The 26306-nt window shown below is 38.9% G+C and overlaps 1 protein-coding gene across 4 annotated transcripts in view; it reads right to left on the bottom strand.

Moving 5' to 3' along the window:
* Window positions 1–9074: 9074 nt before the first annotated feature.
* SRGAP2 (SLIT-ROBO Rho GTPase activating protein 2) overlaps window positions 9075–26306 on the bottom strand; it is a 72198-nt gene continuing 54966 nt past the window's right edge. For all 4 annotated transcript variants that reach the window (XM_072137426.1, XM_072137425.1, XM_072137424.1 and 1 more), the window contains exons 10-23: window positions 23546–23743; window positions 21976–22060; window positions 20870–20897; window positions 20752–20782; window positions 20339–20399; window positions 20165–20242; window positions 18965–19099; window positions 16972–17077; window positions 14934–15155; window positions 13675–13754; window positions 13509–13560; window positions 13148–13297; window positions 12284–12602; window positions 9075–11084 (exon numbers count right to left, since the gene is read on the bottom strand). In XM_072137426.1, coding sequence (XP_071993527.1) covers window positions 10701–11084; window positions 12284–12602; window positions 13148–13297; window positions 13509–13560; window positions 13675–13754; window positions 14934–15155; window positions 16972–17077; window positions 18965–19099; window positions 20165–20242; window positions 20339–20399; window positions 20752–20782; window positions 20870–20897; window positions 21976–22060; window positions 23546–23743 — 1929 coding nt within the window. In that variant the 3' untranslated portion in view covers window positions 9075–10700. The remainder of the gene's footprint in view (window positions 11085–12283; window positions 12603–13147; window positions 13298–13508; window positions 13561–13674; window positions 13755–14933; window positions 15156–16971; window positions 17078–18964; window positions 19100–20164; window positions 20243–20338; window positions 20400–20751; window positions 20783–20869; window positions 20898–21975; window positions 22061–23545; window positions 23744–26306) is intronic.

The following is a 26306-nucleotide window of genomic DNA, read 5'->3' as shown; positions in this document are numbered from 1 at the left end:
TCCTTCGCCTATGAAATTGACAAAACTGCAACTAAAACCGCCTCAAAACTAATTGCGATGCAGTTTTAACTGCAACGTGTGACTGCACCCTCTGAGCTCTGAAATTAAAAGAGTCTTCTATGAATATGGAAACCACCCCTCTCATTGACTGGGGCCGAAGCAAAATAGCAAATCACAACAACTTATTCCTGTCCTGCACCTACACAGGAGCATGACTGTATATAGCAGTAATGTGTATATGTGTAGCTGGGGTATATATGGGTTATTGGAATACAAACCTCTCATGAAAAAAAAAGTTAAGCTGCTTTATTCACCCAGTGTCCAAAGCAAAGTTTCGGCTCACGTCGTCAGGGACATTTCTTAAGCTGATTGCAAATTATTGCCATCACAAATTCTTTGATATTAACCCCTTAATTTCGGCTCAAGACCTGAGCTGAACCGGCACCGGGAAACACGGGGTGCCGGCTGCTGATCAAGGGTGTTTAACCCGTTAAATGCCACGGTCAGTGCGACCACGGCATTTAACTTGGCTTTGGGGGGTCTTTCCCCCATGATGATAGATTCCCCCCTTGAGACGTTTTCGGGGGAAGTCGATGTGGACCCCAGAGTTGCCTGTAAGAACTGCCTGTAAGATGGCGTCAGTGACGTCATCTTACAGGCAGAGTGTGTGCCTATGCCTGCTCTGCTAATACCCTGCAATACATCAGTATCGCAGAGTATTATCATGAACAAGCAATCAGATGATTGCTTGTTCATGTTCCATGGTGGAAACTGTATAAAAAAAATAAAAAAAAAGTGTCTAAATCATAACACAAACCACACATATATAGTATCACCGCGTCCGTAACAATCCGTAGAATAACAGTAAATAATTATTGCACCCGCACGATGAACGCCATTAAAAAAAACCTGTTATAGACCCTCCAAAAATTATGATTTTTACCTATTCAATCCCACAAAAAATGCAATAAAAAGTGATCAAAAAAACATATGCACTCCAGAATGATACTGGTGCAAAGTACATGTCCCGCAAAAAATGTTATTCCACTTGGAAGACGGCAATAGAAAAATTATAGATTTTTCCCACATTAGGGTTTTATTTGACAAATTTAAAAAATATTCATGTATGGTATCCCCGTAATCGTACTGACACATAGAATAAAGATAATATGATTATTAGGCTTTACGAAGAACACCAAAAAAAAAAAAAAAAAAAGTTAAAAATCCAGTACAGAATTGATGCTTTTCTCCTCCTGCTCTCAAAAAAAGTTCTTACATTTTCAACAATAGGGGATACTAACCCCAAAATTGTAACACTGGAGAAAAAGCATCTCATTCCGCAAAAAAAATGGCCCCATGGCCCCATTAACGCAAGAGCTAAAATTTTATAGCCTACAAAAGGGGAAATGAGGAAACTAAAATCCTGGCAGCTGCTGGGTGCTCCTTCCCTTCTGCGCCTGACTGTGCGCCCCTACAACAAGTATTGGCCTCATATGGGGGGTCTCTGTACTCAGGAGAAATTGTAGAACTAATTGTATGGTGGATTTTCTCTTTTTAGCTTTTGGAAATGTGTAAATTTTAGGGCTAAATGAACGTATAACCGTCAACATTTGCCCATTCTAAATTTCCCCTCCATTTTGATTCAATTATTATGAAGATCTCAAGGGGTTAACAATCTTCCTAAAAGCTGTTTCTGATAGTTTGAGGGGTGCAGATTTGAAAATGGGTTGGTTTTATAGGGGGTTTTGATGCTAAATTTCATTTAAAACAGTATTTATCCCCAAAATAGTCAATTCTGAAAATCGATATTTGATTTGTAAGCCGCTTGACATCAAATAAATTATCCAGACATTTCAAAAATTATGAAAATGTAAAGTAGACATATGGAAAATGATATTCAGCAATTGTTGTAATTGTAAACGCAATGGTTTCGAATTTCAAAAATGGCTAATTTTTCAAAAAATTCATCAGCCAATTAGTGGTAAATTATCAGCCAAAATTTACCACTAAAATGAATAACAACATGTGAGGAAAAAACAAACAAACAATCTCCGAATCGCTTTGATAAGTAACAGTGTTCAAAAGTTATAACCATATAAAGAGACGCAGGTCAGAATCCAAAAAATGGAGCTGAGCCTTAAGCTGCAAAATGGCTGCGTCCTTAAGGGGTTAATATCTGCATTTAATACCCTGACATTTGTTTGACAAATGGGGGGGGGGGGGTTATTTCAGAAATCTTCTTGGATGACATTATTAGGGAAATAGTTCCAATTCATATTTCATATTTATCTTCCATCATCAATCTACAACATCTCCTACAGGCAATATGGGCAGGTGCACAGAGCCTTTGGCTTCCGCCCTATATGAAGATTTCTGCAGCTTCAGGTTAAAAAAAACCCCCAAAACTGCTATACTCACCTCTGGCTTCTCCCCGCGCTTCGGTCTTCTCCTCTTCCAGCCAGCGTGCATGCACATGGTGGGGTGACGTCAGTGTTGCGTGCAGGCCAGAAAAGGAGATGAGCCATGTGGAGAAGAACTCAAAGGGGAGTATAGTGGTTTATTTCAAGGGGATCTTATATGGACATGTGTGTAAAGGCAAGAGCCCTGCTGTGGGCATTTCATTAAAGGGGGGCACTGCTGTGGGCATTTTATTAAAGGGGGGCACTGCTGTGGGCATTTTATTAAAGGGGGTGCTCTGCTGTAGACATTTATGTAAATATTAATCTTGAACACGTAAGATTTTTTTCAATATATATACTATAGGGCAATAAGTATCTCTTGAAGTGTCCAGGCAGCTTTTACAACATCCTAGAGGTCTTTACAGCTTGATAAACTCGGACCTGAAGACTTCAAAAGACATTTGGTCATCTTTTTTTCACACCTACCCCATCCCTACATCAGGACTAGGGAACAAAGAAACTGTTTGAAAGCACAGATCTCCGGTTTGTAATGAAAGCTTTTCACTTTAATATTGGTCCCTGTATGCTCTGCATTTGTAAAGTTTGGTTAGCTGTGTGATGTCTAGAGTGCCAAGTGTGCATATCTAATGGTGTGAAAAGATGTCTGGTTTTGAGGCAAGAGCAGATGTAGAGTGGCATCCTTATTGGTCCCAGTATAAATTTAATAACTGATGGCAGCGGATCCCTTAACCCCTTCCCGCCACGGCCCTTTTTCGATTTTGCGTTTTCATTTTTCACTCCCCACATTCAAAAATCTGTAACTTTCATTTTTTCATGTACAGGGCTGTGTGATGGCTTATTTTCTGCGTAACAAATTACACTTCAAAATGGTGGTATTTAATATTTCATGCCGTGTACCGGGAAAAAAATTCCAAATGCAGTGAAATTGGTAAAAAACCGTATTTGTGCCGTATTCTTGTGGGCTTGGATTTTACGGATTTCACTGTGCACCCCAAATGACATGTCTACTTTATTCTTTGGCTCGGTACGATTACGGGGATACCAAATTTGTATAGGTTTTATAATGTTTTCATACATTTAAAAAAATGAAAACCTGTACAAAATTTTTTTTGGGGGGATTTTGCCATCTTCTGGGTCTAATAACTTTTTCATACTTTGGTGTATGGAGCTGTGGGTGGGGTCGTTTTTTGCGGATTTTGATGACGTTTACAACGTTATAATTTTTAGGACTGTACGACCTTCTGATCACTTTTAATAGAATTTTTAAAAAATTTTTAAATGGCAAAAAAGTGCCATTTTCGACTTTGGGCGCGATTTTCCGTTACGGGGTTAAACGCAGTGAAAAACCGTTATCATATTTTGATAGATCGGCATTTTCGGACACGGCAATACCTAATGTGTTTATGATTTTTACTGTTTATATATATTTATATCAATTCTAGGGAAAGGGGGGTGATTTGAATTTTTAGATTTTTTTATTATAATTTTTTTATTTTAACTTTTTTTTAATTTTTATTTTTACTATTTTTGCAGCAAAGACTTACCGGCTATGGAGAGGGCTCGGCCCGCGAGCCCTCTCCATGTACCGGGACCCGACATGTGACGTACTATTACGTCACATGTCTGTAAGGGGTTAATGGAGTAAGAGAACTGTATGAGGTGTGATTTATGCTCAACTTGTCTCCTGGGTGAAAGGTAAGCGCATGTTTGAGTGGGCTGAATAATTTAACCTGTACAGTTGCATCCCAAGTCACGTGACGAGGTAACACGTCATCTTCGTGACAGTGTTAAAAAGGTTACCATGTAAAATTCCCCAACATAGCCATCTTGGCCTGCGGCCTATACATTTAGTAGGGCCATAATTACGATCTGTAACTCCTCTGCCGAAATGGGGACAGATGGGGCAGTGTTACTTTGTCCAGAAAAGGTATACCCTGTATCCTATGGTACATCCGTGTATAAATGTGCGTAGTAATTGACCAACCTCCGATTAAATAGTGCTGGATTTTTCGGGATGGTCTTATACAAAGATTTGATACTGCCTATATATGTCAATTTGGCTTTTTACCTTCGACCAAATAGGCCAGCAGGAGTCAAAACCTTCTACATTCTACCTCCTGTTGTGTTCTAGCATATTGCTCCTTTCTATCGGTTCAGGTTTCGAATTAAGATTTAGCTGCCCGCCAGGCTGCACTTGTCTGGGCGTAGGTTTTTCTCTAGCCTGATGTTTCACAATTAAACAAAAATATTTTCCCGCTCATCTAAATTCACGGCCATATCATTGCGTGTACGGATCCTCCCTGCTGCTGGTCATCAATTCCAAACAAAAAATCCACGGATCCAGCCCTTTTGCAAAATAAACCCCCCTTTATTGGGAAATTCATGGCATCTATAGGCAACATACAGAGCACGACTAAGAGCACGTAAGAGTGCTGGAAACGCCCTGACTTTGACCTGCATACCTGAAATTGTTCCAGCCTGGAAAATTATCAAAAGGAGAAAAATAAAAAATTGGCCAAACTGGACTCTAAAAGAGGATATTTGTGACAATAGGGATTGCGAAACCTTATTACAGGCAAATTCTAATATGAATACTGCAAATAAAGAGAAAAATAACTTTAATTGTCCCATTTTTGTCATTTCTTACAGTGCTGAATTTTACAAAATTCATAATAGTATTATATGTAAATATTTAACCATTTTACAAGAGTAAATTAAAACATATACTTGCATCTGGCTGTAGATTTTCCACAAAAAAGCACCAACATTGAACACTTTATCTCTCAGCCAGATTAAAACAACCCAATGTAAATATGTGGCTAAATATGACTTTTTTTTCAGATGTGGTGCAAGACAGTGGGTTGTTTGTACATTTGCAAACGAAATCCGCAATTTAACATCTGCAATACAAGATAAAGTCTTTCCTATGAAATCTTTTATTAATTGTAAGTTGTGCAATATTATTTACTGTATAGAATAGATTGTTCTGTATGTAATTTGGCATGTACAGGTGGTCCCCTACTTAAGGGCACCAGACTTACAGACGACCCCTAGTTACAGGCAGACCCCTCTGCCCCCTGTGACCTCTGGTGAAGCTCTCTGAATGCTTTACTATAGTCCCAGGCTACAATGATCAGCTGTATGTTGTCTGTAACAAAGTTTTATTGAGAATCCTTGGTCCCATTAAAGCAAAAAAATTTTGAAGCTCCAATTATCACTGGGGCAAAAATTTTTTTTTCTGGATTTACAATTATAAAATATACAGTTTCGACTTGCATACAAATTCAACTTAAGAACAAAGCTATGGAACCTACCTTGTATGTAACCCGAGGACTGCCTGTATTGGATGTACAGCCGAAAGTTGAAGAAGCGCACTGGAGAACGTAGAAACGATATTACAAATGGAAACAAGAGGAATATCTTGGGTGCTTCTTTCCATTTTCATGGTGTCCATAATGGGGATTTTTCATCCCTAAAATTTTCTATCATTGAAAGGGTGTTCTTCCCTTCAAGAGGTGGAGACAACAGAGGTTGTCTTTTAAATAGGCAAGGTCTCTGGATTTTGTTACTAAATGCCATTATTCCTTACGGTCTGAACACTAGGAATGATTTAATTTTAATATACAGTATTACCGTAAATGTCTGTTTAAAAAAAATGTATGTTGTAGATGCCCGCCTTCTAAGGAAGTGATGTAACTGGTTCTGGGCGTATTTCTACCTGGACATTCTGCTTCATTGTTGTCTATGTTTAACTTGTAAAACCACTCGTGTTTGCTGTATCTTGCTGAATTTTTTTTATTCATCTAAGGTGAAGTTGCTCATCATACTTTAGAAAACGTTTGCATACCTGTATATTGAATATGGATGCCATCAGTTCACCAGTAAAGGCGGTTTTATTTTGCAAAAGGGCTGGATCCAGGGATTTTTTAGTTGACGTTTCACAATATCCACTTGTGCCATCAGTTTATCACAGGTAATCGCCTTCGCTATTGACCATAAAAAATGGTGGTCTGTTATATGGTTCCCATTTGTCACCATTAGTTCTAAGCATTAGTTTCTTAATAGAAAAGTCGGAAATCTCCGAACATTCTTCCAGCCCTTCGGGTCGCTGAGACACATATAATCAATTCTTGACCATGAGTTATGAGAATGTGAAAAGTTGGAGAATTCTCTTTCCAGGGAGTGACTATAGCACCATACATCAATCATGCCTGTGTGGGCAGTAGCAAGTTTTCAAGGAGCCATCTCCATTTCTTTTCTTAGATTGGCTGAGGGCTGGATAGTGATCCTCTGATGCAGACGTACCATATTGAGATCCCCACCCAATAATTTCATATGCAATGGATCTAATAGGAGGCAACCCACTAGGGAGTCAGAAAATGGCTGTTGGTTGCCATTTGTTGCATATGCATTGTAAATACTAAACATGCCACCAGGGCAGTCTAGCACAACATGGGAGAAGTGACCTTCTGCTTCACTATCTTCAGATAAAACATTGCATGTTAGATTCTTATAAACGATTGTCATTGTTAGGGAAATATCCCCATCTCTGTGATGTGTGGGTCCAAATTATTGTATAATACGAGCTGCTCGGTGAATCACTCAGACCTTCACATGTTTGAGAGAATTCCAATTTATTTAGGTATCAGACAGTTTTTATAGGTTCTTGGGACAAAGGAACCTACTGAGCATGTCCATATTCCAATAGCCTTCAACAGGAGGTATCAGTGTAAAATGATCTGTGTACACGAGGGGATGGTACTAAGCATAGGGGTCTTTTCTATCAATAGAGCCAAAGAAAAAGACACAAAGGGAGAACACAATAGAAAATGGATTCTATTCCCTCACAGTCATGACCGCTGCTTTTGAAGAGAGAAGAGGAGTGAGAAGCATACCTGGTCTGAGGAGCAGGTTTGGTCTCTTGTTAGACTTCAGCCGCTCACAACACCAGTTTCAAAAGAAAATGACTGCTGGTTCCCTACATAAGAGACACAACCAGGTTGAAACAGTGCTGTCTATTGTTGGGAATCTGTTCCTTCTGGAAAAGATATACTGGTTAGGCTTTAATCCCACATGTCATTAGGCTTCTTGAAAGTCATACTTGATGGTAGGGGGGCTGCCTCACATGGTAGAAAAAGAGGCATGGTTTTCTTTAGGTCACAAATACCGGCAGGAACAGGACCTACTCTATAAATTACAGCACAGGCAGTCGGGCCTCACCCACGACGCAGTGCATGCACATGTAGAAAGTAATGAGGCCTGTGTTGGCCATAAAAAACCCCAAAAACTTAACACAAAGCTTCATTAAATGTGTGTTTGCATATGGTTAAACAATGTATTACAAAAGGCAAAAAGCAGTATTCTACTGGGTTCTTCTAAAATTGGGTGTACAAGAACCAACACTGATCCATTATAGGGGGTCATTCTACAGTTCAAAAGAAGCACAGATATAAACTACAAGATAAATAGCATTATTACAAAATGAAATACAACCACACCCACTAGTTATCTAAAAAACACAATTTATTAAGGAGTCCCACATTAAATTCTCCTCCCCACGTCAGGGATTTTGGAGAAAACAAAGCACAAAAAACAGACATACATTATTCCAGTTGTGAAAATGCTGCTTAGTTTTTTTTTCTATAACATGTAGTTGAGAGGAAAGGAGACCACTTTTAATGACAATTTATACATGTGGCGTTACCTATGTGATGCATACATTCTCCTAGACAGCATGAGTATATCTGACACAGCTCCCAGAGAAACACTGTCCATAAACATTTATTCTAGTATCAGTGGTCAAAGTGCCATAACAAAAGAAAAGCAGTTGTACAGTGCTGGCTTATTGCAAGAGAGCACTGTATTAGGTCCGTGCTCTGTTATCCTAAATGCACACACACAAACATACACAATAAAAAGGCTGGTCTTCTCTCCTTTGCTGGCGGCACAAGAGTAGCGCTTCATTCTGCCCATCCCACCAGCAAAGAGTTGGTACAAGAACAGGCAAGACTGCATTACACAGGAGACTGATTTGCAACCCGTATGTATTCAGAGGGAGGCGCGTCCTCTCTGGAAGTAGATAGGGATAGCACACACTCAAATGTCCTGCTACAATAAAGGTCCATTCTAGGACTGCTAAAGTTCACAAAGCTCTTCACCACACTTCATCTTCTGGGTAAAGTAAAGGCTTGAACGAGATACAAAAAGGCTACCGAATATGCCACAGGCATAAAAATAATCCTCACACTTCGTTATTTGGGAAAAATCATAATAATAAAGTCCTAAAAGACACTTCATATCAATGAACTGGATGTTCTTGTATTGCTGCAAAGTGCTTCGCTTCTTCCATACACTCTTTGGCAATTACCCAGCAGGAATTGCATGCTACGTAATGCAGGAAGGACCATGCAGAAAGAGCTATTAAAATACTGTCAAGTCAAAGTTGTAGCTTGCACGGCCATTGCACACTGGGAATGAAAGCATTACTACTACTTCAGGTTTTTCCTTCCGGATGGTGCCTTTAGTTACTTACTATACATGGGTATTATGTATGGATTCATATAATCAACTTAAACTATTCACAAAAATGTTATTCATTAAAAGTGATTATGTACTACCCCACTAGATTAAGACCTTTGCCCAGTTTTAGCATAATTTTTCAGTGTTTTTTTTTTTTTTAACCTTGGTCTGGACTGCCAAATGTAACATACAGTAATAAAGAATCAGCGCAGTTCAGGGGTTATAGCCAAATGCAAGGGATGACTTAAGGCCAATTTATTACTACAGCCTCTGTTGCTTGTACAAACCAATCTAAAATGAAAGTAGCACTGTAGCTGGTTGTTAAGAGCAACAAAGATATTTTGTTAAATCTGCCCCAAATTTAGAAAGTGTTAGTTATCAAAGTTATATATGGGCTGTGTGGGGAGATTTATCAGCTCTTCTATGCCAGTTTCTGACCTGGAAACGCTAAAATAATTGAAATTTTTTGCACACCGCAGGAAGGCGTTCGGCGTGGCCTCCATCTTATGCAGGTGCACAATAAATCTCCCCCTATGACTTTATGCAGGGTAAATACTGATTAGGTTAGTGCCCTTGGCTAGCCATTTTACTTGGTAATATACCATCTAGTCATTGGTACTTGGGTTACTCCCATTCCCATATCTCATGCATACTTATGTGCCAGTTTGCTGTCTTTGGAGTAAAGATCACTTCCACTGAGAGTACTCCAAAGACACAGATGGGTGGGCTGGATTGTGTGCTAAATTATTTAGAAAGGAATTGAAACAATCATGGAAGCTCCTAATCTCACATAGGATTATTAGAACTGGAACGGAAAAATGGGAAAAAAAATAACTCCTCCTCCACAAAAGGGAGCTTACAACAACCTACCCATTGTACACAGAAAATATGTTAATAGGGTAAAAACAAACAATCTACTGTTTCTCCCAAATGATGCTCCAAGTGCAAAGGAGGATTATAGACTAGTAAAGCAAATATCCCTCAGAGGATCAGCATGAAGTGACATATTCAACAGTCTTTTACCTTAATAAATGGTGCAGATTTATTACGCATATAGAACTATTGCCTACCCTATGCTACAAGAAAAAAAATATTTACCATATACCTGGAAAATTCTTCCTATATCCATTAATAATTTAGATCAAGTCAATATTCATTGAGAAATTACCATTGGAATGTCTCCTATAAAAGTAACAGAAATCTGTATTTTATTTACACCTGGAAACTGTTCCTTCCACATTGTGCCACATGTGCTCTTCTCATGCATGTAAATGAAGAGCTTTTCTGCTGCAAGCTTCCTAGATATGTGCTATGATGTATGTAACATACACAATACTGCTAGTTACTGGAAAAAGGTGGAAGTAAAAGCAGAACCTCAAACAATTCATTGCCAAGACGGGTTTTAGTGTTCTAGTTAAGTAACTCAAGAAACGCTTGCTTAGACAAACAGTAGCCCTTTGTGAAAACACCAACCAACGTTGACAGCAGTGGATTTTACCTTGAGACAGCTCCATTCCCATAAGATGGGCCACTACTTATCAAGACAGGATATTATTGATCCTACATGGGACCCGTGAAACCAAAAACAAACTAAAAATCTCTTGTTTCCATTTGGTCCTGAACCTCCATAGATTTCTCCTTCCAGCCTTTAGTTTACAATTCTTACTTCCATCACCTTCCACATTCTCCTCAACAGAAGTCCGTATGTACACAGAAGATTTCTAGCATAGTATTCACAGTGGTGGCCCTATGTCACCTGGATCACACCGGACAAGACTTGTCAGGTGGCTGCTGACCAGATGCTGATCCAACACCACCAGGTCCAGGGGGATTGGATTTTGGAAACATAGCTGGTTTGGGACGTGTAGCTGGAGGCCTTGATGGGGGTAGACGTACTGATTTTGCAGTACGGAACGAACAAGGGATATCGCTAGCAGAACTAGAGCTTCTTTGAAAACCAGGTTCTTGGTCTCGTAAGGACTGAGCATGCAAAGGGCTAGAAGGCTCAGAATTTGGAGCAGCCACAGGGGATGTCTTTAGGGGCTCCAGGGTGTCCAGCACCACATCTGGGGCATGTTTTGCACTGCTTTGGCGCTCAAGCTCCCGTAGCTCATTAAGCGCCGAGTTCATCGTTGCTTCAATATCCTGAAAATAAATCAGAAAAGAAAAATAAAAACAACATTTTTTGCTTATTTCTGTATTTACAGATTTCTTGTTAAAACGTATAACTTTTACTTTGCTTTTTAACTTTACTTCAACTTATACTTTTTTTTTAAACCTATATTGAACATTTATGAAACAGGATTTAAAGTGCTAGTCCAATGATTTTGTTTTTATGACAGTATAATATCAGGTTCCTATCAGATAAAAACCTAGTTTCCAACATTACAGCTCCAGTGGGACTCCCTGTCTCTGATACAAAGTGGTAGGGAATTATGTCAGCAATCACAGCAAAACCGCTTATTCACTACACTGGTCGCCTGCACTGTAACAGAGACCGAGCATGCATTTCGTGTCTTCTAAACATAAAATGGGTTTTGCCCCAGCCACTTTGAAACCATCCACAGCATAGTGAATGAAGGTCAAATCTCCGAGGATCAGACTTCTGGGACATCAAAAAACGTGGACAGTAGGGCCCCTAACCATGAATAGGGCCATGTTTAGATTTTTAACAGGGTCTGGACAGGATAACACAGAGCTGATTTTCAAAGATCTTGGGTAGTATTTTAATATACATCTGCAATTAGCATATGTGACAGCAAGAAGTTAAGATATTTGGTTCTTTTCACTGTTTAGGAATCATTTAAAAAAAAAGTTTGGTAAAACTCCCAGCCAATCAGGACCTGAAGACTATTAAAGTGGCAATTGTTTCCTGCACTTCAGAGGCTGTGTCACATGCAGGACTCTGAGACATGCAAACTTTACTTCATTTTCATAATATCCATTTGTATTAAACCCTCAGTTTCTTCATATCTCTGCAATGAATGATAGAAGGACTTGTAGTCCAGAGGAACCTTCATTATCAACAGAACACAGTACTTCTGGAGAGCAGTTTAAAATAAGCAAAATGTAGAAAACATGAACCTCTGGGATGAGATAATTCCATAGCTTTTGGCCACAAAATCAATGGGATTTGAGACATGTTAATTAATCTGTGTGAGAACAAGTAACATAACTATGGATTAACAACATTTGACTAATTTAGCCAAGCATGAAACAGGTTTCGAGAACTAGTTTGGCCACTGCTATATTGTAGCTCTATTTACACGCCTTATGTAATTGCTGGACTAATATTACAAGGAACAAAGCAGGATCAACAATGCAGGGTATAGGGTAATAGTAACCTGAGCTATAACTTCTGGGTCCAGTGGGCGGTGATTATTGAAGCTTTTAGACCTCCCAGCGGCCATTGCTTTGCGTATTTGAGGACTGTCCATCCTGTTCTTTAGAGATGAGTGTCGACTGATGCTGCTGACCGTGCCATGTCCACTGATGGAGCAGCGATCTGGAGCTTCTCTGGAGAACGTCTGGCTCATGACAGGCTGAGATGTTGGCCGTACAGTAGCTCCTGGTGACGCTGGTTCTGAAGTATCAGAGCTGGAGACACTGTCACTCTGTCTAAATGGTCTCCTTATGCTGCCAGATTCTGGTCTTTTTCTTTGCCTGAAATTAAGAAATCTTCTCTCAAAAAAAAATTTAAGATCATAAACCCCAAAAATATCCTAAACAGTACAGGCACATCACTGCCTTCCTGAGACACCACATATGGCATTCATTGTCTAGAATATCATGATCAGAAACCCAAGCAAAACCTTAAAAGGGAACGCATCATCAAAAGATTACTTATTATGTAACCAATTTTCTTATAGTAAACATATTTTTTATATATATTTTTTTAATTATTTGAACATCATAAATCAATATTTAAAAAAAGGATCATATGCTGCAAATCTCGCTCTGGCCACCCTTATAATAGACTGACCTTTGCCAGTTCTGTTAAGGTGTTCTATGCAGCTAGGAAACACTTTAAAGAGTTGTAACAAGTTTGCAAATTATTCCCTAGGGCAGTGTTGGCAAACCTTTTAGAGGGTGAGTTCCCAATATCCAATAAACTTTGACAACCCTTTTGAGGAAATATTCCCAAAATCTATTATAAGATTTCTGCGTTTCAATGTTAATATATTCATGCTCTTATTAACAGGTCTTACTTGTTAATGTTTGCGAGGTAAATGTCTGCGACGTGGCTCCCTGTGGGGCAGCTGAGGCTTGCTCTGGCCGTGACCTTTTCCTCCGCCGAGGGATCAGAACTCTGCTCTGGGTCCGATCGTGGACTGGATCTCTCACTAGGGGGGTCATCACTGCCAGGAAACCAGAATACATACAGAGATGGCTTTGTATCATCATTAACAAATAATGCATAGATTTAAAGATTACAAAACTAATAAACATTACAATTTACCCTATTATCCGTAAGTTAGAGACAGGGTTGCTAAAAGTAGTAATAAATTCGGAAAAAATATTTTTGTCTGCCCTTTTAGAACTTCAACAAATAACATGTGGACACAGTACCTTCCACTGGCTGTTATTCGCCTGCTGTATGCAATGCTGTTCGGATGGGATCCTGTGTGAAGGACAAAATATTCCCAATAAAGTACACAGTGGTTTGGCAAAGACAGGCGCAACCAAGCAACACTGGCAGAATGGGCTGTCTATTATACACATTTTTTATACTTACCGTCCTCAGTGCTGTGCATCTCAGATGTCATATCCAGAACAGAGTCTTCCACTGAAATTGGTTCACTGTGTGAGCTCTCACTAAGGATAAAAAATGGATATGAAGAGTGAAGAGAGGAGAATACAATTAAAATAAGATTAAGAGCATGGCATGCAATGATATGACTTTTATTTTTACTTTTAAAGGTATGTTCACACACAGTTTTTGGAGCAGATTATTTTGCTCCAAAAAAGGATCCTGAATCCTGAAAGATTTCTTCCAGTTTGCAATTGTGATTCGGCAAATCGAGATTTTCTATTTAATAAAGCTAGTTGGTTTATGACAACCAGCTGCAGTTTATAGCATGAAAGCTGTGGAAATAGTAGACATGTTTAATTTATTTATTTATTTTGTTTCTGGTATTAGATCAATGAAGCAAGAGAGGGGTTCTGGTACTGTATATAGTAAACCTTGGTTCTGGTTGTATTCCTAAAAAACAAGCTTACAAAGAGGGGAAAAGTCAGTGCATCTGTTTAGTGTCAGCCACTGCACAATAGCTTACGAGCAGGGACCAAACTGGGTCTCAGGCACATGCAGTAAATTCAATGGATAGAAAAGGACCCAGCTCCAGACAGGCTTCTTACTATAAAACTTCAAATGCTAAAATCCACAGAAAATATATCCAGCATGAGGAGGACAAAAAGATGTGTGCCAGCAAAGCATAAGAGATATGATATAGAAACATAATAGATAAGCATGATCTTTTGTCACCCTTATGCTGGATGTATTTTTTGTGGAATTTAACATTAAGAATCTCTTTTCCTGACAAGTCTATGTTCTATAAAAGTTTAATTCACAAATTTCTTTGTCATGTTTTATGATTAGAATTTCATATATAAAATGATGTATATATGCATATTGTATTCAGTACTGTATTGGGTTACTTGTGGATTACATTGGGTAATACAGAAGACATTACAGGCATACCCTAACTTAAGAACACCCGAATGACAGACAACCCTTAGTTACAACAACCTGCACCTCTGGGAAAGCTCTATGGATGCTGGTAATTTACTGGGAGTTAAGAAAGGTGTCTGCAAAGAACCGCTATTGGTCCCCTTGACTTACGTACAGCATAGGTTCTGTAGGTTTGTTGTTAAATTGAATTTGTATTTAACCCAGAGACTGCATGTTTAGACACTATACCCGGGGAAAAAAAAACTATAAACTGCATTAAAATGGAATTAATAATTTCATATTATGTTCATTAAATATCATACCAGTCTTCACCAACTATGCCAACCAAGTAGACAGGTCCATCCAGCTCACGTGAGCCAGGGAAGACGCTCTCATGCTGCATGATGATGGTCTTGATCAATTCGTTGACATGTGATTGACAAGAAACTTGGTCTTGGTTGTCAGGTACACACATCAGGGTTGGGCCAAAGCAGATGGCAAGATTATAGGGGTCCATCATGTTGTCATCACTGAACTGAGAGAGGCTAGGTGCAAAAGATAAAAAGGAATGAAAATAAAAAAAACACTAAAAATAGAACAAAACATTTAGAAAATCTCCAATCTGTTTCCTGATGAATTAGAGAATACTGACAACCTTCTATTATTCAGAGGAGAATGATGGTGCTGAAAGCAGCTCTTGTTCTTCTGGCCTAATAAACTTGTGGTACACAGTGTGGAGGATTAGCTTTGGTCGAGGTAGAAAAATGGGCTTTAAGAGAAAAGTTTTTACAAAAACAGGACTGTACAGCAAAAGTACAGCTTTTCTTCAGCACAGGCTCATTTTGAGGTCCAACTAAACATAAATCAACCCTGACTATACCAGTTGCCTTCTTACCAGGCCCTAGGTAGGTAAAACACTAAGCTGCGTTTTTAGTATCCGACTTTGTGGTCTCAGCTCTTACATGCAGCACTCACAGAATCAATCTCTGGTTAAGTTCTATCTCCATGTTGATGGCTGCCGCAGTTTACTCTCCAAGCAGCAACCACCAGCGTGGAGAGAAAATTGTTAATCGGAGGGAATTCCGCCTTCAAGGCAGTAGACAAATGAACATGGAGAGCAGTAAGAAAAGAATGCCATTTAAGGGGGAAAGCTTTTATGAATTGGTTTAATAAGGGGTATACAGTTATGAAAAACACTTTGTGTAATAGAACAATTATAGGCGTATCCTTTTATAAATTGATATCCAATAGGCATTTTTTACAACAGCAGTTTGATGTATTTTCTTATATCGGCCAATCTGGAGGCTTAATTTTATATGGGGCTTTTTGAGGGACCCATTTATTATCCCTTCAGCGCCAGAGACATAACTCTTATGTACCAGCCTTAACTGGAACGGTTGTACCTAAAATGACAAGAGTGCTGGTGCCTCTAAGATGAGAAACTCAAGTTGAAAACTGTGGTTCAATCAGAGAGGTGGACTGGTGGAGCAGAAGGTCATGTCTCCGCTTCTGTCCTGCCCTGCTGTAAGGGGGCATGTAAAGTGGCCCATGGAAGGATTTGAGGTGAAACTAGGCTGTGGCTGTCTGTGTGCTATAATCAAGATCCTTGGCTATAGCTGTGGTAGTCTGTATGTTAACATATGTCCCTAGTATACAGTGGGGTAATTGAAGGACCTTTAGCTTTAGGTAATCCAACGTAAGCTAATGGAGCAGCTCCTAATGTAAAAGCCACATTCATAAATGATAGCAGATAGTTAACCTAAAATACCAGAAAAACACCTTTAAGGTATCTGCAGAGTATTATTTCATTTCTGAAGTGTCATCTTAACCCCTCCTGATCTTCCTCCTCACCGCTCCTGACAAAAGTCTCTTGACTTATCTGATGACCTTTCCAGGATGCATCACTCAAGTGTAATAGACAGAGTTGCCATTTATAATGGAGGGCACTTAAGAAACAAAAACTACACCTACAGGACACTTAATTAGCATACTGCAGGTGACTGAAATTTTTTTTAATAATAATAATTCCTTTATTTCTATAACACACACAGATAACGCAGCGCTTTACAAAGTATCTTTTGCTTAGGTATACTTAGATCATCATGGCATTATCATCATATTTGAAGTTTGCTTCTGATTCCTTAACGCACCAGGGAAAGATGAGGAACAACTCTTATTAAAGCTGTAATAGCAGTAGCAGCTTTATCTGCGTTTTCCTTAAGAATTATTCCTAATTATTTATTTAATAACTTTGAATCATCAACAGGATTCACCAGTTTTCCAGCTCTCAGGATGGCATCAGATACATAAGCAGAGCAGATTCATAAGAATTTATACACATGTGGGTCATGAAACACTCACTGGTTTAGAAAGGCAAAAAGGTATCTCATAAGGACGATGGTGGGAGAAGGGAGGCAGAGAAGAACTTTATGTATGTGAGCAGCGCGCTCTTGCATGTTGTCCATAGCTGCAAAGAACAAAATCATTTAGTCACAGCATTTACTAGAGGATTATGAACAATCATTGCTGAAACAGTTAAATGCACCCAGAAATAGATTATCACATGGGAGATGTTCCTGGTGATGCATCTCCACATCAAGCAACTTCCTCAATTATACAGAAAGATGAGACATTCCCACTTCAATAAGCTTCCTGGCTCATGGAGTCATCACTTGGCTTACTTTCTTCCCAGCAACCCTCCCCCATCCGAAACTACATCATGCTTATTAGGTCATTTCAGTTCTCTAGAGGAATGACCTGTAGAACCCATTAATAGGAAAAGTGTATATTAACTCTTTTACTGTAGTTCATCATTTTTGTGTATAGCAGCCAGGCAGTACATGGTGTTAGATTTACTGATTTATATACATAATGATTACTTGCTGGCTAAAAAAAAATATATACAACTTTCTAACATGTGTTGTGCTCAAATTAATTTTCTTGCCAGTGATGGAAGCTCCACATTACATTCAGACACTAAAACATTGGCCTTGATCATATTCATGTGACACCAGTGCATTGCTGGTATACAATCGTGTTTCTGTGTTAGGTTGTGTTCATACATTTAATAATAATTCCTTTATTTATATAGAGCACACAGATTACGCAGCGCTACACAGAGCTTGCCAAATCAGTCAGTTTCTGGTTGAATTGTGCCTTGAAACTGAAATACATGTGATTTTGCATTGTAAACAATGCAAAATGGTGCGCAAATACAAAACATTGCAAAAAGCAATGCACAAAAAACATGAAATGCAAGTTCCCTGATATACAAATCGGGACAAGCCCCTCGCCGTGCTGATGTTTTAAAATGCAATTCAACCAGATGGTATAATCACAGCCTTAGATTTTGTGCGAATGTAATGGCCATGTCATGAGGAGTCCTGATGTGTTTAAAGGAAACCTACCATAACCAATCTACCTATTAAGGTAGATCCGGTGGCAGGTTCCTCTAATGTATAGTAGTATAGCCCTTTTTAGGGCCAATTCGTTTGTGGCCCAGAATTTCTATACATTTTAATTCCCCTAATATGCAAATTTGCTAAAGGAGGCGTGGAGTAGCCGAAGCCGAGGCTACACGGCCCGGCTACTCCACGCCCCTGTAGCCTCTTGCGTTCCGCCTACCAATGCATCTTCAGCGCGCAGCTCCTGGTAGCTGCGCACACTTGTCTGTGAAGCCGGATTCTGCGCATGAGCAGTAACTAAGTCTTCAGAGCCGAGACCGCACAGCTGGCGGCCTGCTCGCTGCTCATGTGCAGAACTTGGCTTCGCAGACGAGTCTGCGCAGCTCCAGATGCATTGGTAGCCAAATGGAAGAGGCTACTGGGACGTGTAACCGGCTACTCCACGGCCCAGTAACCACTTTAGAACATTTGCACATTAGGGGAATTAAAAGGTATAAAAATTCTGGGCCACAAATGAATTAGCCCTACAAATGGCTAAACTACTCTACATTAAAGGAAGCTGCCACTGTACCTACCTTAAGGTAGATCAGTGGTGGTAGGTTTCCTGTAAAGAATGGCACAAACAACCAATTTTGCAGGTATAAAAGGATGTCTTCATCCGCCTTACAACTAAACTATTGATTACATGTCAAATATTTGCCACCTTCACACCAAAGTTTTTTTGTTGGACTAAACATATCAAGGTCTCTCTATTCACCCATCAGACATCTTAAATAGGTCAAGAATACACATTTTATAGAATTCAAGCTAAAGATGACAGGTTTTCTTTAGCACTCTTATTTTTGCTCTGCTAACAAAAGAATTCGAGCCAAGTACTGTATCCCAAAGAAGAACATTACACTAAATGAATTATCACAAGAACTATGAAAACCGTTTATGTGAATCCTTACAGACACAGCTTAGGAGGTCATGGAAGATTTCTTTAGGAAAGAGAGGTGTTGAAAGTCCACGAAAGTAAAGTTTGAGAACCCCTGCCACAGAATCCAAATCATGGTCATTTTGATCTTCTTCTAGAGGGTCCTCTCCTGCCATAAAACATAAAATCTAGTATTATAATTGGTTCTTTCTGTAGAAAACGTGAATGCATTAATATAATCTTCTTATATTACACAGTAGCTGAATACAGGGCACATTTTACTCATACGGTATTTAAAAAGCATTTCCTCCTTAAAAATAATTTACATTCAGAACCTGACATTTGAAAATATATAAAGCAGAAAGTCCAGAAACTCGAACTTGTTGCCGCATTTCATTTTTCATTTAGTTAATGTATGCAGTACAATAAATGGTCCATTTCAAACACATTGCTAATTGCATGCATTTGTTGTGTGCAGGGCAGGTCAATACCTGGACCAATAAATTACTGAAGACAATCTAAGAAAGGTAAGGCAAGTTGTTTACCCCCCTCCATTTACTAAAAATGCTTTCGCAAAGCAATGTAGTGTCCGTAAACTGTCATAGGGTAAAATTCCAGGAGAAAATCCTTCCACACAGGTCAAGGTGTGCTAGACTTTTGGAAATGGTCGGGGAAAAGGCTGATAACTTGAAGGCAGTACTCTATGCAGCACTCCATGAAGCCCTTTGTTTACCAGCAGGCTACCCACCGATTCCCTTGAATATAAATTGTGATCCTAGGATAACTAGAGTTCAAACTCTTCTTTACATACAAGATGTGTGGTTAGGATAAATAGTGACATGGCTTTACCTTCATGACCTTGAGGCTTCATTGGAGATGCCTTCTATGGTAAGCCAACCCATGACCACAATGAAACTATTTATTTTTTCTTTATGACAATATCCTGTTCAGGTTTATTAATATCATTACTGTAACTAGAGCTCTGCTCTCCCTTCAACAATAATTTCTCCACTAGGGGGAGATTATATACAGCATTTACTACAGCATACACTTCTATGCCGTAATCTCAGAAACTCCTCTTGGTGCCAGCTGAAGAAATAGAGAATTTATTTTTTAAAGTAATGAGCTACCATTTATAAAGATATATTAATATCACTCAGCACATAATATTGGGGTTAAAACTGTATAAGGGCACAAGATAAATACTAAACATGCTTCAAAAAGTGGCACACACCTCTCTCAAATGCATTCTTAATGTCATTTACTTCCACTTGGGATCCGGAGACTCGAAAAATCCCTTCATGTTGAAGACCTTCGTGGGGAAAAAAAGGGTTCAGTAAGAGAGTAACACAAGAGCAAGACGAGTTTCACAAAAGAAAGATCTTTACACTTTTAACAACATACATACCATGACGACTGATAAACCGTATACAACTCTCAACCACTAATGGTATAGGTTGCTTAAGGTCCTAGAAAAAAAGAAATAAAAATGAAGGAAAATACAGCAACAAATTAAAGATCACATTTTATATGTGCAATATGAAAGCTATGGTTCCTATATAAAGACAGATATCATATATGCAGTATATAGAAGACATTTAAATGGCTAATGTCAACCCACCATCATAAACCAAATCTACTCAACCCACACAAAATGGATTTACTAGATCCTATTACAGTAAACAGCATGTTAGGAGTCGTGTATTATAGAAACAAGCAGTTGATCTGGTTACAGGTAAGATAACAAATTAGTCTTGATTAAGGAAAGGCACCAGTTCTAAAAAGAGCACAAGAGACTTAAATAACTTCACATAATCTCACCTGCTTGCGTAAAGTAGACATTCTTCGACCACTGGGAAAAAACAAAAAACATATTGTTAAAAAAATAATTTGTCCTAATGGATGTCCAGAATGAAACCATATATGTGCCAATACTGACCTGGCAACAGAGCAGTCTGTGCGTTGAGCTGACAAAATAATGTATCAGAACAATTAATAAAGAACATTATGTTAAAGCATGTAAAAGCATTTATGCAAGAAAACAGAATCGGAAGTATACTATATAAGGTATCATCACCAACATATACAAAACAAACGCTTTCCTATGTTTAGGACCTCTTCAGATGTGCAGAACCCTGACCTGTCTGCCCAAGATTATAAATACTAAATTAACTTATTGCTCACAGTTAGGGTACATTCACATTAAGGGTTCCTTAAACATTTGAAACTTTTAAAGTCTCAAAAAAACACATTTCAGATACTAAGATAAAACAAGCAAGCCCAAAACCTTAATAAAAAAAATTAGAAACCATGCGACAGCTATTTATCTCTTTATATATGTGTGTTCACAATAATAAGAAAGGTGGCTGTCGTTCACCACACAAATTTACTTGTAGCTTCCTAATAAGAGGATTGATCATCTTAAAATCCAAAGCCTGAACCTATTGGGGAAGGGTCAATTCACATTAGATGGATGTCCATTTCTGGAAGGTTTGACTGCCATTAATCATATGTGCATGGCCAGCTTCAGGATCAAGGAATCTCAATGTTGAAGTTCCAATATGTATAAAAGCACAGGGGTCACCATATCGATAGAATATCAATATATGGATTTTCTTTCTATGAAACTAGAATAAGCATTACCAAATAAAATATGTGTATTAATGGTTTTCAATGAATGATGTACAGTCATCTATAGTCAATTTGATCACAACATTTCTACTACTTAAACTATAGGACACAGTGATAAATATGTCCAATATACAGGTACATCAATGAACAGAAAGTAGTTCCGATAACATAATAGTTGGCATAGAATCTAATTAAAAAAATAAATTGATAAATCGACAAACATTGAATTAGTTTATTAAATATTGTGGACACTGATTTTGAGGAGATTCTGACAATCCAGTTATTAATAAGTGACCAGATAACTCCCACAGATTGTCACCCTAGATTATCATTGACCTTGTCAAGGTGACTAATGGGCACAACTCCCCACCCAGTTCCCAGATGAACAGAAGAAATTGCTTTTGCCAGACTCACACTCTCCCAGGGTCTTCTGTAACATGTCATGCTTGGCTTTCAGTTTTGTAATCAAATTTCGTCCCTCCAGGAATTCCTTCATCTTCTACAGAGAACAAAGAAGCAATAATTCATCAGCAACTTCCAATCAGATTCTTCATGCAGCCCAAAGCTATTACAGCGACCCAGAAATTTCTAATTAATTTCAAAGCTTTAATACACTCACGTGGATTGCACTTAAGGCAACGCATAACATTTGTAAAATTCTATATTTTTGGGGCGAATAAGTATGCACAGGTGAGAAAATCAAGCAGATCTCCTTTCAGAAAGCATGGTGGAATCTTGAAATGGACTCCCAGGAGGAAGGCAGGGGGCAGAGACTAATTTGATAAGAGAATTGGAAAAACATCATCTTCAAAATGAAAAGTATTCACCCTCATCCTGTACCAAAACATATCTGACAAAGGCCTGGCGGCTAGACATCCAAAAGATCTCCAATTAATAGGGTAGAAAATATTGAAGTTCAGGTTTACTTCAAAGTCTATTGTTAGTATTAGAATGTATATTTATCACCATATTACAAATTACATGTATTCAGTCATGTGGTTATAAAGATAGGGAAATCTCAAAATTATGAGTAGAAGGTCCCTTCCCTTGAAATTACTCAACTTGTCCCTTAGCCAGGTCAATGTCATAAACATCAAAATTTCATAAAAAAGCACCCACAGAAACCTGATACATATAGTAACTCCTGATGATCCCGTGGGGGTTTCCACCCACACCCATTACAGAGGTCAGCAAAAAGTGGTGTCCTGAATAGCTGGTATAAACATCAAAGAAATATGTGGCATAATTTCTATATTGGCCAGATGCACTTTCCTGAAAACTTCATCAAGGTATCAGATGATACTGTAGCAAAGGCAACTTAACGAGAACCTGTCAGGCAAGTTAACCACCCAAATCTAAATATATTTTTCATAAACTGCCATTAGAAACATTGCCCCTATCCCTACATTGTCCCTCTACATGTCTGAAAACTTGAACAATTGGGTCCTAAAGCTGCATGAAATTGACCCGAGATGGGTCCAATGCGTCATTATCATATTCAGCAGTCCCGCTTATTCATGAGTGTCAGGCACAGCCACATCCCCCAGTGCTTGACTGACAGACGGTATAATGATGTGACACTCCTGGTGCTGGTTTCCTCTATGTGCTTTTATTCCAAACTTATAGTTAGTAGTTTTTTGTGTCTGTGGCATTAAAGCATATTGTATTTTTGAAATTTCAAATTATGCTATATTATGTTATTGTATACCACAACTACTTAGAGAAAGTTGAAGAGTATAGTAACCCTAAGACCAGAAGAACAGGGACAGTGAAACGCAGACCTTTAGCTGGCCAGATCTCACAGACAAATCACGGGATAATATATCACTATCTGCATTGTCGTCACTTTGTGATATCTGGCCAGTGCATGGTCTGCGATTCACAGACTGAACACAGTCATCCCGTGTAACAATGTATTTTGTAATTTATTCACAAAAAGGTACTACTTGATCAAGAGTAAATTTAGTAAGACCATTTTTCTTACAGTAAAGTAGAATTGCTCTGTCTCCTGCTGATTGGCACGACGCTTGGCTATACTGGGCTTGCTCATGTAGGTCTCCGATACCGTAGACTTCACAGATTCCATAGAGTTACTATAATGGAAACAGTCGGATACATCAAAGTCCTCCACGCTCACCATGTCTTGAATGGTCTGTAATGTAGCTTCCATTGTCTTTTTAACCTTAAAGTAAATTAAATATATCCAATGTAAATCTGAAATTCTTGGGACTATAAATAATAGCATTTTTTATGAAGAAGAATATTCTTTTATTTGTAAAAAAACATGAGGTGGAATACAGCGTACAGAACCACCTGTACTGTACTACTGCTTCTTTCCTTTAAAAAAAATATTTATTCATAGAGCACATTAATATTCTGCAGTGCCTTACAGATCATCTTATGTGCCAGGAGTGACGAGCAGTGCAGTAAATTTCTTACAGAGCAGACAGATGTCATTTGAAATTTTCCTCTGAGATTTGGTATGAAGCATCTGAGGTAAAAGTTTCACATACTTTATTTCAAACACCATATAACACAGACATTTTTTTTAAAGATATTTGGCATATACAGTACATTTATATAACATGTCCCCTGATTAAAATGGCACTCTGGTGATAAGTTTCCTTTAACTAGAGTCCATTAGATTTTTACAGAATACTTTGTTACTACGGAAAAGATTTATGTTTAAATAGTCTTGATTAAAAAAAAAAAACACACACTGGGGCACATTTACTTACCCTGTCCCTGCGCAATCCCCAAGGTGCGTTGTCCGACGAGGATGAAGTCTGCCGTGATTCAACAAGATTGTGCACCCGAGATCCTGCATGTGTTGGTTTCCCTGCTCAAGTCTGCCGGAGTTCACCTTCTTCTGTGAGTGCATGTCTTGCGACACAATTAGAATTTTAAATCCCGCGCTCAGTCCGAATCAGTCGGGTTGTCCGACGGCCACTCCCCTGCTTTGTGTCGTATGAAAGTTGGCGCGATTGCTCCAAAATCTGATTACGTGCGCCAAAAACCCCTGTTAAATGCGGCGCAAAATGGAAATAGTCGGGAAATTTGACGGACACTTAGTAAATGTGCCCCACTGTCTTAGATCAGCCAGCATGTGACTAAAGGTATCTTATACAGGCACAAACATGGGGGAGATTTATCAATGCTATAATCGCAAATTCTTGCAGACTTCAAAAATTTGCATTTATGATAGCAACTACGTCACAAGTAGACAGGCACAGGGCGCTCCTGCATTACTGTTCCAGCATACTATTTAATTTTTTTTTTTTTTTTACACATAACTACGCCAGGTTGGACCTAACATAGTTTCTCCCAGCGGCCACAACAGAAGGCTTATGCCTCGATTTATCCGGCGGGACACAGCGAGTCATGGCCAGCATATGATTAATATCCCCCATTTTCCCCTTTCATATCCCTGTGAAGCCTATTGCTTTAATTTCTATGTCAAGGCAGTCTCCAGAAGGAGAAACAGTAACCCCCTCCCAACTCCTATCAATTACATTAAGATGTAAGGTGCTTGCAACATGCTAGGTACAAGTTTTGAAGTGTTCCAGGAAAGAATACAGAAGTCTTTGTGCTTTCAGAATGATTTACATCCCTTGTTGCCGCCACATGGTAAAAAATATGTCCCTCAGTACTTATGGCTTACTAGGCAATCCTCATGAATCTCTTCAAAGTAAAGATCTGAACTGCTTACAAGACACAGCATAAATGATCAAATCACAAATGTGCTTCTAAATAATCTGTAATCTACAAGGACATATAATATATACACACACAGCAAGTCATCAATACTGTAATGCCTGCGTAGGAACATGTACAATATGGAGAATGCACAGTTACTAAAACAGGTATGGGAGAAGCACAATAGGTCATCTTTCAGCTGATGGCACCCATGTAACAGGAGTAATCATCTCCATCTCCACACATCCTCGGAATTGAACTACTTTATTGGTATGCAACAGGAAAGCTCTTATGATAATTTGCTGTATACGCTGAACATGGCCATAAGGAGACCACTGGTAGTGATGTAATTATATACAGGTCTGTACAAACCGTATAAGCCAGTGATGGCGAACCTTTTAGAGCCTGAGTGCCCAAACTTCAACCAAAAGCCACTTATTTATTGCAAAGTGCCAACACAGCAATTAAAGCAGTAATTTATTTCCCCTTTTTCTTTGACAACTTTAAATCGTTCAGCCTTCTAAAGACACCAACGCAGTTGAAAGGAGGAGGGCACATTTGCCTATCATTGTAGGAAGATTCTTCGAGTCCTGTCTGGTGAACTTCATTCTGGGGTGATGGCCTGGGTGCCCACAGAGAGGGCTCCAAGTGCCGCCTCTGGTACCAGTGCCATAGGTTCGCCACCACTGGTATAAGCCAACACATGCCAAAGTACTGTAAAGAGATTTGCATTAGAAGTATATGTCAGGGAATACAACCCCTTTCTCCATATTTCACATGGCATGAATAACGCTTAAATGGGTCCATATATGGTCCCATAGATGATTTTGAAAAAGGGTGTAGGCCTTTATGCTGGCCTTACAGTCGAGCAGCCACCACACATGAGCAGTGATCATTCTTTTCTAGGGAAAATGTCTAACCAGCAGAGACTGTTCTTGGCAATCTCATACAAGTGAGGAGAGAGCTGTGCAATGTACTCTCACTCCAATGTATTCTCCAAATAGATGTGGACCCAGATCTATGGAAATACCTTGTATGTTTGAAACAGA

Source organism: Engystomops pustulosus, chromosome 2 (assembly GCF_040894005.1).
Source record: "Engystomops pustulosus chromosome 2, aEngPut4.maternal, whole genome shotgun sequence".
Taxonomy (NCBI): domain Eukaryota; kingdom Metazoa; phylum Chordata; class Amphibia; order Anura; family Leptodactylidae; genus Engystomops; species Engystomops pustulosus.
The sequence above is the reverse complement of the archived record's forward strand: the minus strand, read 5'-3'. Positions and strand labels throughout refer to the sequence as shown.